The sequence below is a fragment of the Patella vulgata genome, chromosome 3 (genome assembly GCF_932274485.2).
Source record: "Patella vulgata chromosome 3, xgPatVulg1.2, whole genome shotgun sequence".
Lineage (NCBI taxonomy): Eukaryota > Metazoa > Mollusca > Gastropoda > Patellidae > Patella > Patella vulgata.
The window spans coordinates 74,175,122-74,192,860 of record NC_065881.2 but is presented as its reverse complement, the minus strand read 5'-3'; the positions used below and the strand labels follow the sequence as shown (position 1 = coordinate 74,192,860).

Here is a 17,739-nt window from a genome sequence, read left to right as displayed (position 1 = left end):
TAGGTAGCCATGGTAATGATAAATGATGACATATATGGATGGTTTATGAATATTCACGGTTATTAGCGAGTTAATGGATATTTGTTTTACATTCAAAATATCTGAATGTTTAAGATTATATCGTTACTGTACATAAATATGATTTATTTTTAAATTTTAAAGTATTTACAATAATACAGAATTGTGGATTTATCTCAAAATTACGATTTATAGATAATACATTTTATTTTTCTCAGCAAACTGATGGAGCTAAAACAAAATCAATTAGGACCTAACCTAAGAATTGTGATTTCAAAACTCTAAATTAGGAAGAAAAAAAAAATCAATTGTTTGGGAAAATTTCAAATATCCTAGTGCACATTTAAATTATCATATTTAAATGGCCAGTCCATCAATAACAATGTCTCAAACTTACGATTCTAGAAAATTAATGAAAGAAATATTTACACATTCGATGTGACCAGTTAAATGTATTTTAATTTCGCGCCCTTTCACGGTTCAAAGAGTGACACAATGTGGAGCTTAGTGCCACCACCACCAGGGATGTAACAAACTATGTATTTAAATATCGAACAAAATTCTTCCTAAAAAATTAATCCTGATATTATTCTTAATCAAGATATTGACTAGAAATTCAAAATAATGTGAATCAACATAAAATGGAGTAATATACTAAAGCTCGATAGAAACTTACAGATTTATATGTACTTAAAATGAAGCAGAAACCTAAGGACTGGACAATAATTTAAATAAATCAATATATTGATTATTGACAATATCTGTTTTACCATTAAAGATACTGCAATAACCCAAAAAATTGTTTGAACTTATCTCCATTTCCCTAATAATATTCTCTGAAAGATTATTTTATTGAAATATAACGTAAACTTGACCTATCAATGATTTAAATTTATTTGGGCGGATCCCTTGTCTTGTGTCAAGTCTTCTTGCTAAAACGCAATAACTTTGCAATAATGGCAATTTATCATGGATTTTTATATCGTTAAATATAATGGAAATTTCAAATATCGTGCAGCCCCATAGAACATGTCATTTATATTGTGCAACACTAACCCTAGATATACTTGTGTATAAGGTGGGAAGGGTTGTGTATACCCATATAAATGCACGCTGAATACTCTGCCTTGTATAATCACGAAAGTCTAACAGTATTTTGACATGATCTCACAACTTTGTTTAAATTTTCTTCATAATCACATCAAGTTTCAAAGAGCTTCAGTATATGATGTTATTATATTAAATTATTATTAATCAATCTTTAATTGTATCCAAATGCCAAAGATAGTAGTAACCATGATTTGAATTACAATAATTCAATCAAAATTGATCCAACATTTAAAAAATATTCATCCAGAAATATAGTCTTTTCTTCTCGTTATATTAGTCATAGGATTTCTATAAAAATTCATTGTATATACATGTATAAACATATATACATAGTTTACAATTTTACATAATTTACACATTTTTTAATCTTTTAAATTTTAATCTAATTTATATTTACTCCATCTTATTATTGTTTCTGGGGATCTGTAAAGAAAAATTAATTTTGCGAATAAATCTTCTTCTAATCGTAAATCTCCCGACTCTCGCACCATGTAGATATCTAGACACAGCTGCAAAACACGATCCACATATGGTAATTCTTCAAACATTATACGGAACGACACACCAATAAATATCGTGGCTCGTACAAAACGTCCAATCACAAATACAAGTGAAATATACAGACCAATAATACTGAAAAATAAATAGGTCATTGACACAAGGTTAGAGGTTAAAGGCCATTCAGCATATGTAATGAAGTAAAAATAAAATAATATAACAGTGAAATGCAATTTAGCAGTACATATATCAGCAAAGATAAACTAAGTAAAAATATCTAAGTATAAAAACACTATTGATATACTTTTTTTGATGTAATTAGAAATCATCAACCATTTTTATTCAATACACAGGCACCTTTTGTTTAATTTTCTGGCAAAAATGGATTTCTCAGACAAATATAAAAATATTTAACAGACATGTTAAAAAATCAACAGTTTAACTGTTAAAAATAAATGTTATAAAAAATTTGATTAGCATTAAATATATGAAAATGTTGAATTGCTTTTATATTTTAAAGGGATGATTTGAATACAAATAAAGATCAAAATTCATTATTGAATAAAGCAAATAATCAGGGAATTGCTTGAATTCTGAATAATCCATTCTGTTATTCATGATTATCTTAAGAAAAGTAGAGTTAAGTAGAATTTGTGATAATATTTATATAAAAAGTTATGAAAATGAAGTTATAAATATAAATATGATGAGTATTTGACTACAAGCAAGGCAAGATAAGATGTGACACCATATATATATTTAACATATAATATTCCTAATCTAACCACATTACACTCACACAACATTTACCATCGTGCCTCCTCGGTCCATTATCATGTTAGCTACCTTTGATAACGACTGAGCCATTATTGTCGTATTGGCTAAATTCAATATTTGATTGACTACAGAACAAACTGCTATAGAAGATTTGTTATGAAACTGTTGTCTCGATCACCTGGTAATAAAACAACAGTAGCTCTATTATTACCAAAGGTAGGTTTATGCAGTAATGAACCAATGGGAATGCCAAGATGAAATCACATCTAATAAGAAATGCTACACATAAAATTACAATTATACCCATTGCGTCTTTTAAACACACTGACTCTGGATGTCTAAGATTGTCCTGAAGCAAAGTTTTACTTCACCTTCAAGGGTGTTTAAAATTTTCCTGAAGCAAAGTATTACTTAACCTTCAAACCGACATCAGACAGCAGTTATGGCCAATTGTTTACACTGGGCTACTAAGTTCGCTTACCAAATAATCAAACTATGAGTCAAGAAAAGTACTTGACAAAAATGACAATCTAAATTCTTCACTTGTTTTGATTACATTGCAAAAAAACTAGATAAATTAATGAAAACGATTGACCATAATGTGCTTGTCATTTCTTAAATATCTGCACTTCATCCACTCAGAATTCAAGCATGGATTATATTAATGGCAGATAACACTAAGAGAGGAACCTATTCATTGCAAAGTCACATTTTTATGACAAAACTATGTGTAAAATATGATGCCCTTTAACAAACAATGATTATCATATTCTTTAGACAATGATAGAACATGCTAAAACAATTGTCATGACAATATGAATGATATGCCAGCTAAAATGATTGATTGATAACATAAATTTAAATGTACATCAAACAACAGTTATATATATTAGCTTTTTGTGCATCTATACATTTAGGTTGCTAAATGGTGTACGTTATATATATATATATAAAATTTACCCTGATCAGGTTGAATAACCCTCTTAAATTTACAAAATAGCTCCAAGAAATCTTTTTGTCATAATGTACCGATCAAACAAAAACAATATCTAGTTCTATAAGATATATTTAAAATGTGAATATATTTGCCATAGTTAAACAGAGATTAATTATACTGTCAACCAAGGATAATAATATATTATAAATGATAACAGTTTAATTAAAAGTTCTGATCAGTACTTATAATATTCTTCAATAATGCTCATTTTTTTATATCTCTATAATGTCAGTCAATTATTGTAAACAAAACGTTATTTTGTTAGCCAACTAATTTTAATATTTGAGAAATGTGGAAACATGTAGAGGGGGGCTTATGTCGACTTGGCAACTGAAAGCAACTAGTTCCAGTCTGTTGCTTGTGTGCTTATGTCGATCATGTCAGCAACTGAAAGCAACTAAATTCAGAGCACTCATGTCGACACAGAACTAATAGCGATTACACTTAACATGTTACTGTTAATTTATTCATCACATGATCAACAAAATGGCGAAAACTTAAGAAGAAGCATCCCAAAGGGATAGTCGGTCTTGCCCCAATTCTACTAATACATTATTATCGACATCATCAATATTCGAATAGTGGGTGCCTTCGTTTGCATCCATTTTGCATATTTATAAAGTCATGTAACATATGTCTCTTGTCACGTGACGTTGTTTCCATGGCAACGAGTTGATGTCAGTTGCTGAAACGCCAGTTGCTCTCAGTTGTAAGGTCCACATAAGCCCCCCTCAAGATTCCTAAGTTTGTAGATAACTATTATTATAGTATGTTTTAAACTCATATAAAGACTGGAAGTGGTTGGTGATTAAAAATTAATAACAATATTGCTACATTAATGATTTCATGATTATTTCTAATAAACTGTTACAGGTATTCAACTTCCAGTAAACACTTTAAATCAATCGAGTTTTTGAATCTAAAAGATTAATTAATTTTAAGTTTCAACTCTTGTGGTGGATAAGCTGTCCATTTAATCAACGTTTCTGGAGATCGATACAGGAACACAATCTTGCTATAGAGATCTTCTTCTAAACGATATTCTTTCATTTCACGAACTAAGTAAATGTTCAAACACAACTGGAGAATCTTGTCTACATTGGGTAACTCTCGGAACATGATGGTCTGAAGTTGTCCTGTTAATGCTATTCGCAAGAATCGGCCAATCAAAAGGATGAATGAAACGTAAAGACCAATGATACTGAAAAAAATAATAATATGCGAAATCAGAATGTTTAGATCGTTTTTTTAGCTTCAAGTATTAAAATATCACATATTTTTCTTCTGAAAAAAAAAGAGATGTATATATTTGACATGGAACATGTCTGTGAAGTTTAGTAAGCACTAAATAGCAAGCATTAGGGTTTTTTAGATCACAATATCTACAACAATTAATAGATCATGCATTTAGAGCACTAAAACTACAACAATATATAAAAAATATTAAATTGTTAGCAAGCTACTACATTATGTTTTAGTAAAACTAAATTCATTTGTTGATTGTAAAAATTAGATTACTTACCATTTACATTAACAGTAATATGAGTTATCAAATACGCATATGGTAATCAGTATGGGATCAGTTGTAACACAACATTCAGCAACAATAAATACATATATTATAGCTAATTACAATACACATATAGCTAATTGCAATACACAAACAGCTAAATTACAATACACATGCAGAAATAGCAAAATACACATCTACCAAGCATGTAATAATCACTTAGAAAGGCATAAGGGTACACTACTGATTCAGTATGGCATTAGAATACACTACTGACTCAATGTCGCATAGGGGTACACAACTGCTCAGTATGGCATAAGGGTACACAACTGACTCAGCAAAGCATAAGGGTACACTACTGACACATGAATGCACTACTGACTCAGTATGGCATAAGGGTACACTACTGACTCAGTATGGCATAAGGGTACAGTGGTACACTACTGACTCAGTATGGCACAAGAATACACTACTGACTCAGTATGGCATAAGGGTACAGTGGTACACTACTGACTCAGTATGGCATAAGGGTACACTATGAAATGGTAATGAATCAGTAACCTGTGACAGCGTTCACAGGATAATATTTGTTATATTTGTGGTATTTTTATAAACTTTTAAAACCATTTTGTGTTATCCTTTCTTCTCACCCTATTCTGAACACTTAGAGCAGCAAGTCTACACTTTTCTTTAGGCTCCGCATATAGCTGCGACATTTAGATCAGGTTACTACTGTGAGTCTACTAGGCTAACTAATTATTCTCTATATTCTCTATACATTGTCTGTGATATCACCCTAGATGAAAGTGGACATTAAGCCCACTACTGGATTAGCCATTAAGCAAAATAAGCACAAGCTTAGGGCATCATGGGAAGCGGGACACCACAGAATTTCTGCTTTGTTAGATGACCAATTCAAAATATTTAAATCGAAAATTAATTAAGAATGTTTTTGTCTTTTCTTACTGTTACCTTCTTTGTCTCAATATATAATGATGTGTATAAAAACCTCAGAAAACTCTAACCACATGCTTGACAGAATGTTTGTGGTTTATTATTGTTTACATTTTGAATTGTATACATATCGGTCTTATTTCGGTCCTGATTAAGCCCTACGGATAAACGAACAGGATTGGCAATTTCCAAATTTCGCAAAAACCTTAGTCTAGGCTTTCATTTTTATTGCTAATTTACAATTAAATTAAGATGAAATAGACGTAATAGGAAAATTCATAGAGCTTGTAATAATGTCATTGTTTACGTAAAAGATTAGAAAAAAAAAAAGACCAACAGTAGTAGTGAATTATCATATTTATTGGTTTATAAACTATTCTACGTAGTATTAGTAAACATGAAACTATATATAAAATATAATGCAATCAACCTGAGATTTACTATCTATTTAAACCCATTTGAAATCTCTGATTCAATTACATTAAATTACTAATTAATGAGGACAGCTAGTATATATCATAAATAGGCTTTGTTATATTTTATTTATTATCATCTATTCTATACATTGAGTTAGTATCATTTAGTTGTGTTGTTTTAGTAGGAATTTCTGTATTTAATGTTTCAAGCCTTTGTCGGAAAACTGTTCAAATCTGTTGAGAATCACAGAAAACCGTTGGGTTTCTACTGTTGTGTAGTTTAAAGGGTCTGTCTAGATTAGATATGTGTGTGAAATAGCTTTATTTAACGCCCGCTTTCACCGAAGTGATATCGCAGTGAAACGGTTTAGTTTCTCAAAAGGTGTTGAGTAAATAACAGACTAATTAATTACTCAACACTGCTCTAGAAACTAAACAGTTACAAACCCAACATTCATTATCTAATCTCGACAGACCCTTTAAACTACACTACAGTAGAGACCCAATGGTTTTCTTTGATTCTCAACAGATTTGAACAGTTTTCCAACAATGGTTTTAAATACAGACAACACAACACTTAATGATACATGTACCCAAGTTGTAGTGTAAGGCCACATCAAATAAACGATCAGTTTTACAGGAAGCACACCTGCCCCCAGTCCCAGACTTAATGAAAATAATAATCAATTATTGTTCTTGATTTGAGTTTATTGAAAATTATAAATTAATCTAGATCTAATTTTAATCTGACATCTCACTTGCTCCCTATTTCTGAACAGAGTTTTTGATTGAAAAACTAATCATTTATTTGATATAGCCTAAATAAAGCTGTTAGCATTTAACTAATCTACAAACTGTAAACCATGAAATCTTTATCAAGAATTTATTGTGGTGGACAAAAATATGTCATGCAACTCATGATGCAAGTCAACATAAATTAATTTTACAGCCTCTAATTTAACTGTGCTTCTCCAGATATAATTTCATGTTTTACAGTTTCAGTATAATACAATAATAAAAACACACAAGCTGAATATATATATATATAGTGTTCTATAACACATATGAACAATGCTCTACTAAAATTAAAAATATCAAGACAACATTCATAATGCATAAATAACAAAAATACACACACATATCAATAGACATCGAGTGTCAAATCCAAAATTGAAATATTTAACTTGTTTTCAAATTGACAATGGGACTATTTTTGAGAACAAATTATTAAGCTTACACTCGTTGCATCTTAGGCCATGCAGGAATTTTGATTAAAGATGCAATACATGATCTGAATACATAAAACTGACAACTATTTCAAATTTTGCCTGGACAGCAGAGTTTCAGCCTACTCTTTTTCAAATTCCAACTACTAATGGGTCTTGTAAGTACACATCAATGTGTACACGGGACCTCAGTCTTTGTTATACCCTTTGTCCTGCACCAGTGACAGGGGAAAACTGGAAAATCCGGAGGAAGTTTCTCAACCAACATGGGGAGCGAATCCCAGACTTCCTGGTTAGTGAGCCAATGTCTTACTCACTGAGTCACTGCGGAATTAATGCAAAAGCTGGGCTCATTTTATAGACTTTAACCAAATGCTACTGTATAAGTGAAAAAAAAATAAATGCAAACACTTACCCATATCCTGTAATAATTGAAAATCCTGCTGGTGCTCTTCTGTCATTAAAGGTAATAATGGACAGATCAGAGCTTAATGTTGCAATTTTTGTTTTTACATTTGGGTTAAACAGGGTGCCTCGTAATAATTCAGAGGCTTTCCACCATTGAATGACATCACTAAGATTCCCAACATCTTGGTCATGGTTTAACTCTAATGAAACATTGCTATATTCAATACCATGGTCTCCTGAAATATATATATATTAACTGTGTAAACTGAACTCAATTTCATTTTCTCCTAAATATATACATGTAATTGGCATTAAATGAGTTATCTAACATTGATGTCTCTTTTGTGTTAAAGGTAAATTAAAAGTATATCAATTGTATAATATGTGACTCGAAAGCGCTGCAAACAGTTTTGGATCAATAAAAGTACCAGTATCGTAACTTCAGGACTACCATTACCTCATGATTACACAAAAATATAACCTAAATAGTAAAGTTTGCGAGTGATCTGAACATGGAAATGACCAATTACTAGGCTGACCTTAAAAATATCTTTGTTTCGCCTAACGCGACCGACTAACTAAAACCACCCCCGACTTAAATTATTTTATTGCACTTTTCCGCGATCTTTTTATTTTATTTTGTGTGTCAACCTGAAATATATCACGAGAGTTATTTCCCTTTACTATGGCTATGGTTTGATTCATTATTGAAACTGGTTGATCAAGACGAAAGCATCATAGGTGTCGCTTCTCAACAAAATGGTTGTAGACGAAAGCACGTCCATTCCCACGAAATGATTCTGCCTCTATTTTTCTCGAAAACGGATATTGAATATCCGTTTTCGAGAAAAATGAAGGCACAACCCGCACGATCGTTAAAAAACGTGTTGAGGGAGTTTCAAACGTCAGTTTCTGGCAATTCGTGTGCGAGTCGTGCATCACGAAAAATCTCGATGTCATTGATTTGTTTGACAATAAAAGAAGACGAATGTTTGCACCCGGAAAATTATCAAGCTGTCAAATTAGCTCTTAAAAAAAAATCTGAAAAAAAACCCCGACCTACCGACCCTTCTCCTCGATTGTGGGTCGGGTTTGGTGAAACAAAGATATTTTTAAGGTCAGCCCTAGCAGTTGTATAACCACGGTAGAGTATATCAATGTGTAGGCCTTGAAATTATGTGATTGATTAAAGAGAAGATAACTTTAATTAAAAATTTTCAACAATGACGTACAAGACTTGCAATCTAGTCTTTCATAAGCTGATAAAATAATGAAACAAATATTAGGAGAATCTTACCATATAATAATGAAGGAACATCAGTAGCACTACCCTTCGATCCAAGTCTCATGAAACGTGGGAATAATTTTGTTATATTTCTGAAAGCAAGGTAATAAATAATTTCATTTTAAAACACAGTAAGAAAATTTAGAACTTGTAAAGTTCATATTGTTCATACTCCTAGTGTTTCCGTCCATAAATGGATAAATTTTATGTCTACTAACACTGTCTAGTCATTCGGGGTACCAAAATTCGAGGTCCTGTGTACATGTTGGTGTGCACATATGAATAACCCTTGACAGTTAGAATTCGATATAAAAGTAGGCCGTAGCGCGGCTGTCCGAGCAAAATTTCCCCCCATTTTGTTTGATTATAGTAATACTGCATGATGAGATATCAATATCTCATTTTAATTTGTTATGAGGTAATTGATTGGTTGTTCAAACATTTTTAAAACATATCTTTATTTGACAGGCTTGTGTTGACTTCTGAGAGATGATATTTGTATATGATATGATCTCTATGCCTCTTGGTCAAGTTGTACATAGTGATAAGATATGTGACTGAAAACTATTTTTCCTGTACAATGAACTTTACCTTGTTAGAAACATTGTAATCATCCAAACTTTGAATCATTGTTGAAACTCATTAAACAGAACATAACATCACTGGTCTTATTCTAAAAGCATGACATTTCGACAAGTATCCTAGTCTTATCGTTATTGTGTTGTTTCAAGTAAATACCACTAAAAGATTATTGTGGTAACTATTTTGTCAATAAAAAGGATTATTATAAAGTAATACTTACACTGTACCACCAGTAACTGTATTGTTTAAAATACGTAATGAATCCTTCGTCATTTTCTTATCCAGATCTCGACTAAACTGATGACTGATTAACTCAGATGCTCCAGACGTTGATTCTCTGTAATAAGCAAATTAAAATTTAAATAACAGGAAGTGATGTAAAATAATATATACAGTTGATTGACAAGTATTATGTCCTTAGACATACTGGGGGCTGGGGGGGGGGTGTTGAGAGAGAGAGAGAGAGAGAGAGATGGGGCTTAATGAGCACACAACACAACTTGGTCATTTTGGGATTACATACGGTTCAATTTATTTTATTTCAACAAATTGTTTGCAGTTGGGGTAAGCCAGAAAACCCAAAGAAAATACATGAGGTTTGACAAGAAGCGACACTACTCCCAAATGACAAAGGAAAAGACTGGAGTTTAACTTCTTGTCAACACAATCATTTTGAGAGTAATAATCCTTTTATTGTAACTCTTGTTAAAACAATATTTTAGTCATTTTGAGAGTAACAATCAGTATATTTTATTTATGGTCAGAAGTGCAATGCTATTGAAGAGAATAACATTTTCATGGACAGCTGCGTTTTCGCCTACTCTTCACCAAATTCTTACTTCAAGGGGGCTTTTTTATACGAGCAAACATGTACACGAATAGACCTCATTATTCTGTAACATTCGAACGACTATGCACACTTATCTTGTAAGCACCAGACTCGAAAAAACCTGGTATATATTCAAGTCAGAGGCAATTATCCTGTCAGTCAAGTACATGTAATTACTTCCTTATTTTCAGAATCCATCTAAAAGAATCCCCACCAGTTCTTCTTGTTCATTGTCCTATTTCCTAGGCTATATGAGTCTAGTGTTTTAGTTATTAAGAGACTTTTAAATGAATCAAATGAATGCAGACATCACAATCATTTTGAGACTGACAAACAATAAACATGGATCGCAGGCTTACAGACGATGCTTATTGTTGCATTCAGCACATCATTGTAAATACTCAATGGAATTGAAGATATTTGAAACAATATTCGTCAATATTGTAGTCTGTAATGGATTCCAAATCCCTCAAATGGCACTCAGCAGCTTTAAAATAACATACATTACCAAAATGTTGTAGTTACCGTGCAAATTCTAGTGAGAATTCTATTCTTCCTCCAGAGGTTTTTAACTGTTGAATCAACTCATCAACACTCGGTGGACTAATACCCCATAAACCTGTTGATGTTCCTTTTAATTTAGTTATAGTTATATCTTCTCGTTCATAGTTAGATAGAAACGCTGATGCATCCTACAAACACAGAAAATATCAATTAAAAATTCATCACAGTTATCATCGTGTAAGATATTAAATACTGGTTGTGGCAGTGAAACCTTTCATTCTATTTTTAGGATACAGATTAATAGAGGTCTAACTATGGAATGAAATATTAATATTTTGTGGCTATTATTAGAACATGCACAGATTAAGAACATGCATAAGAAGTTAGCAATCATTTCAAAAGAGTTATAAGAATTATATGCTTTCGCTCAACACCCATTCCTTAATACTAGACATTGCATGCATTTTTGATGCAGGCCGTGGATATAAAAGTACTTTTGTCATTTAAAATTCATGCAACATACATATGAAATTTATAGAAAGTTATTGCCCAAATTCTAGTAATCAAATAAATTTATTTGTGCATTAAGTAAATATATTATTCAAATAAAAAAACAATTTGTGCAAAATTAGCCAAATCTAAAAAGTGCATTGTTTATAAAAAAAAAAATATGCTAATTAATCATTGTTGCCCTCAAAGTATTTCTTATATAATTGAATGGTTTCCTTCTTTTATAGAACTTGCAAATAAATGGAACTCCTTGATTTTGTTGAAAAATGAAGTGTTGATGTGAATGAATTTTTTGTTTTGATTGTTTGATGTCCTTTTGTCAAATTTGTGTTCCGATATATGGATAACGCGAACTAAATTGATTGAGTTTGGTTGTTTTTTTTCTGTAATACTGAATTTAAAAATCTACACTAATATGAGTCATATATACATGTACCAGTGAGCAGACTTCTGCTTTGATTCCAGGAATGAAAACGTAATCTTTTAATTCATCAGATTCAACACTTTACCTTGACCTAATCTAAAGAGGTTTCATTCGCTCTTTTAAATAAATATTCCTTTTAATTACTATCAAAAAAGCAAAGGCGTAACAATTCAATTAAACAAAAATATCAAAACTTATTTCCAAATATGGTTTTATTTAAATCACAAATTTTGTTGATTATATCAAAACTTATTTTCAAACATGAAATAAAATCTAGGGATTCTGATTAAATCACAAATTTTGTTGTTTATCATGGAGAAGGCAGCTGGGATAAAGGCAGATAATAACCACATACCCGGTACATACATATAATATAATACCAAGGACCCTTCCCGATTTAATAGGATGAGGGTATGCGATGGTGGGGTGAGGGGATTACCAATATTTCACTGTTCTGAAAAAAAAAACCCTCTCACCATTTCAATACTCACAAATATCAAATACTGGGTCAACATTTCAAGTTGGATTGGTTAGAGATGGAAAAGGGTATGGATTTTCTAATTTATCACAATGACTTTATTGATAGTTTCTCTATTCTAAATCAGTCACCTTTTCTTTTTAACACCTATCTCCATCCATATGGATTAAATAATAACTACTAATAATTAAATTATAATCTTAATCTTAAAAATTCATCACAACCTACCGGTCTATGATTAAATAATGGATTATAACTACCCATCAAAATAACAATTTCAACATGAAATTTGAAATGAAAGAAATATTTTTTTGTATAAAACCCAGACCATCATAAAAAAATGTATTTGTGTAAAATACTTTGAATACTACTTGCATTAGATTCCATTAATCCACCATAAGAACTCTGTCATATAATAATAAACAGATCTTATAAATCTACTTACTGGAAAAACACTTCTTATGGGAGTCTTTTCTTAACATACAAATTAATTATTTCACAACAAAGAGAATATGCTAACAGGAGTAACAACAGGATCCCAATTTATCCTGTATTCAGACATTATGTTCTATATTTCATTGGCGAGCTGAAAAAAGTTCTCCTTAATTTTCAGAAGTCTCCGAAAAAAGTTCTCTGATTTTGGAGATTCTAGATATAAGGGAAGTCATTCCTTTCATTCACAAGGCAGAGATACTTAGAGTACAAGATTTAGAGTCTATATTACACACTGACTTTTGACAAGTTGTCAATGATAAAGAATAAAATATTTTGAGCTGTAAGGTGCTCTACAAAAAACTCTCTTCAGCTACTTGATCGCCTTAAACAACAATGACTGTATTCTATGATCATTTAGAGTATTGATTTTAGCCTAGAATAGGTTCAAGAGAAACAGATACCAACAATTTAGTATTTAAATTTGAAGATGTGACCTAGTATAAACTTCTCAACTACATGAAATAATAGAAAGCAATTAACTATATTAGGTATATTTGTCTTTCTAAAGCCTATGGGTTCCATTTCTTAGGACCGTTCATCTTAAATATTACATAAATCATTAAAGTATCAGGAGAAAAATACAGAAGAAAATTGTATATATTGGTATAGTGGTCTTGTTGGAATTATAAATATATAAATGCTAGAATTTACTAAAACTAAGAAATTAAGAAATCCAGTATTCCAATTCTATTTATCAATAATACTGATAATTTGCATGTCACATATCCAAGTTTCTGAGCGTTAACAAAAATAAACAACAGTCAAATTTTGATGTGGAAGCTATGACTTAATCAGAAATACTTGTGAAGATTGTTGAAAATCTAATTTTTGCAAGCTCTGTTTAATGTTAGTTACATTTAGTATATGAAGGGTTGTTTTTTCAGAAGAAAATATTTGACACTCACCCTACTTCTGATGTAATATTTCTGCAACTGATTATATTCTCCATCAGTTATTGTCCGTATACTTAGATTCTGGGCATTCATCGACAACAAAGGCTGGTATCCTGCGATAGTTATTTCAGCTTTACACTGGAAGGGTGGGTTGGGTACGTAAACTGTGTTTGCGAAGGAAAAGAGCACCAATGGGAACCAGATAATAAATATTATAACAAACAGTAGAAGACCTCCTACACCATATTTTACAAGTGTTTTACGTTTATTTCCTCGTGGAGTAGGATACGTCTGAAATAAAGAAACAATTTTTTCTATGTACAAACTAATTTCATTCATAAATTGATAACCAATACTGGTGTAATACATTTTTCTGACAAAAAACTCTTTATAAATCTGTGGTTGAGAGAGAGAGAGAAATGGGGTTTAACATCCACTCGACTCAAACTAGGTCATTTTGGGACTAACATATGGTTCAATTTTATTTCCATAATTCGCTTGCACGTAGGGGTCTTTAGCAGTGGGAGGAAACCAGAGGACCCGAAGAAAAACCCACGAGGTTGGACAGGCGACCCTACTCCTTGTCACGTACAACCGGGGGTTTCGAGTTCAGGATATAAATATTTTGATAACTGAAGGAAACCTGGGAATTCATGTACTATTTTTTTGATTTGGTTGATGATGGCAATCAATTTCTTTCATAACTAAATTCTGGGATATTGGAACTAAATTCCATTCGGTATTTATAAAGATATGATAAATTAAAACTTTTGTCACCTACAAGTGATGGGCCCCTTTTTTTATCCAATTGAATTTAAGCAATAAGATTATCTATCGTTGACATATGGTTTTGTTTTTTTTAATCAGACATTAAATAATAAATAATTTGAGTACTTTAAGATTGGATTACACAGTGAAAACTTAGATGGTTAAATTATCTGTTAGTCTCTGAATATTACTTACAGCTTCAGCATGTCTCCAACATTTCAAAACAAAAATATTAGCATAAATATCTTCCATTTGTAGCCAGCTACCCAGAGCTAATGTCGTATCTGTCCAGATCCAATCCATAAGAGCTCTTAACTCAAGAAGGAAGGGTACAGCCAAAAATCTACAAAAAAAAAAATCATTGATCTCATACTTATCATAAGATTTTCTAGAATGTTTACCAAACTTGACTAGATTTACAGGATTTTTTAACAGTAGCAATACTACTGCAAAATTAATAGTACTCATTTTAAGCATTATGTTTTCGTGTTCGGTAATAAATTATTAATTATGTATAACTTTCTGTAAAAATATCAATAATGTCAAAACCCATAAGATTTCAATACACAAACCTAACTAATAGTAATATATAATCTTATAGAACTGGAAGTTTTCACACCTTAGAGATTTCACCTTTTCAATACACAAAACTAACTAAAAGTAATGTATATTCTTTTAGAAATAGGGGTATTCGCACTTTAGATAGTTAATACCTACATAATAACTACTGTTTCAACACTGCTCTTTATAAATAACAACTTTGATCTCTTTGTGGCATAATCCAAATTTAGAAATTCACAAATTCAATAAGGTGAGGATAACTGCATGGGTAACATTATCACAAAAACTTACCCTTTGAAGAGGAATAGATTAAGGTAATTGTATTTCTTGGTGAGGAAATTACCCAGTATTCGAGTAGGATAACCACAACGTATTTGATAAGCTGATAATCCAAAATAGATACATTTAGTGAAATACCACAATTGGGCTGGAATATTGTCATAAAAACTCCTGAAAATAATAACAAAACATGCAAATGAATAAACCCTTTTTAATTTTAAAATATATATTTTATATCTATCCCCTGGCAAAGGTTTTTCTCTTCAAGTCAGAGGGCCAACTGCCATTAACTAGTGAAATCCAAATCTAACTGAAACATGTAAATCTACTGATCATCATATTAAATGAAATGAAATCGGTTTAACGACCTACTGTCCTGCTCCGACTGGGATAATGAAGATGGGCATAGGTCATACAGTGTGCTATGAGAGAAATTTTGCCCAGACAACAGCACTACAGCCAATTCTTCTATCGAACTCCAACTGCCAACGATCTTTTACATGCACGCATATGTGTACTCGGAACCTTGATCATCATTTTAAATGTTTTAAATCCCTTGAAAACCACAATATGGTGAAAGCTGAATCTCTAAAAGGAATATCAGTCCAATTCCATTCAGAATGAATTGAAAATTAGGTATATCATCTTGATTGATCGTCTTTTTAATCCAAATGACTATAAGCCGGGAGATTACTTAAGTAATCAATTTGAGTGTAAATAAGTATTATCCAAATAATGTACGATCAAGATTGTCGATTTTAATGCCCACACCTTATTTATTTATGGGTATAAAAATAATTTACGATGAGAAGCATTAGTATTTACCTTTTCGTAACAGCAGGTAAAACAAAGAACATCCATATATGTATAAGGATAACTAATGTTATTTGGAACACAAACTTCCCTACAACATTTTTACGTAGAAATAGAGCTCTATCGATGATGATTAACACAAACTGGGTGATTAACATAACTAAGAACGGCACTGGTACCTGAAATCAATATCAATATCATAATGTCAGACAAGCTGTATAAGAAGTGGAGTGGTTTGAGAACCGTTTCTCCAGTAATACATGCAAAAATATTTCCACTAATCACTACAGGGTTCATCATTTCACAATTTGACTCAACACATACAAGAAATGAAATTAAACGAAATAGGATTTAACGTCCTACTCCGAACTGGACTTATGAAGATGGGTATACGCCATACAGTGTGCTATGAGGGAAATTTTGCCCGTACAGCGTTACTACAGCCTATCGAATTCCAACTGTCAAGGGATCTTTTACATGCATGCCAATGTGTACACAGGACCTCAGTTTTCCATCCCATCCAAATGACTAGACAGCTCTCCCTGTCATGCCCTCCATCTTGCATCACTGACAAGGAGGAACCATGCCGGAAAATCGGGATGAAGTTCATTCAATAAAGGTAGATATATAGGCTATATCGTCATATTTTTAGTTTGGTTATCCTACATCACTGATAAGGGGGAATAATGCCAGATGAACTTTCTCGGCCAATGCTGGGATTGAAACACAACAAGAACTGATAGAACTTGAATCCACGTCACTTGATTGCAATCTGCAAATTTTGGATTTTTAGGCCTCACAATCAAGTATTAGAACTGACAGAATTGTGATAGAACATGTATCCATCACAATTGATTGTAATTCTGCTAAGTTGTTCTTGGCTTAAGGCAACATATAGTGATATATCAACTGACAATGAGTAGATGAATTTAATATAGAATATAATTACCCTATTTTCTGACAGATAGCTGGTAACATCACCTGCTCCTGATGTTTGCTGAAAAATAATTGATAAATTCATCCATGAGTAATTTAAAAAAAAATACTTTTAGTGCAAAACTTGTTTTAAAGATAGGAGATATATCCATAAGAATGGCAATCATAGAATTTATTCCTTAAAAAATAAAGAACATGAACTTACTGCTGGTCCAAAGGCCCAATAACCAAAGACGACAATTATAAATGTGATAAAATCACACAAGAACATAGGAGCGTACACATCAACAGTAGCTACATAGGTTGATTGGGTGACTTGTATGTAGAAATCTTTCAATGGTTTAACACATTTCTTTAACCTGTAATTATAAAAAACATTTCTTTAACCTGTAATTATAAAAAACAATCACACAAGGTTAACACATTATTCTTCATCAAATTCCAAATATCAAAAATTCTTCAAAGATG

General features: G+C 31.6%; 1 protein-coding gene across 3 annotated transcripts in view; it reads right to left on the bottom strand.

The window, feature by feature from the left end:
* Nucleotides 1-1,776: 1,776 nt before the first annotated feature.
* Nucleotides 1,777-17,739, bottom strand: part of LOC126815993 (piezo-type mechanosensitive ion channel component 2) — an 82,705-nt gene continuing 66,742 nt past the window's right edge. For all 3 annotated transcript variants that reach the window (XM_056099405.1, XM_056099404.1, XM_056099406.1), the window contains 12 exons: nt 17,477-17,630; nt 17,285-17,332; nt 16,348-16,514; nt 15,535-15,693; nt 14,878-15,025; nt 13,927-14,205; nt 12,902-12,931; nt 11,136-11,302; nt 10,002-10,118; nt 9,212-9,291; nt 7,922-8,150; nt 1,777-4,601 (listed from right to left, as the gene is read on the bottom strand). In XM_056099405.1, the coding sequence (XP_055955380.1) occupies nt 4,328-4,601; nt 7,922-8,150; nt 9,212-9,291; nt 10,002-10,118; nt 11,136-11,302; nt 12,902-12,931; nt 13,927-14,205; nt 14,878-15,025; nt 15,535-15,693; nt 16,348-16,514; nt 17,285-17,332; nt 17,477-17,630 (1,852 nt within the window). In that variant the 3' untranslated portion in view covers nt 1,777-4,327. The remainder of the gene's footprint in view (nt 4,602-7,921; nt 8,151-9,211; nt 9,292-10,001; nt 10,119-11,135; nt 11,303-12,901; nt 12,932-13,926; nt 14,206-14,877; nt 15,026-15,534; nt 15,694-16,347; nt 16,515-17,284; nt 17,333-17,476; nt 17,631-17,739) is intronic.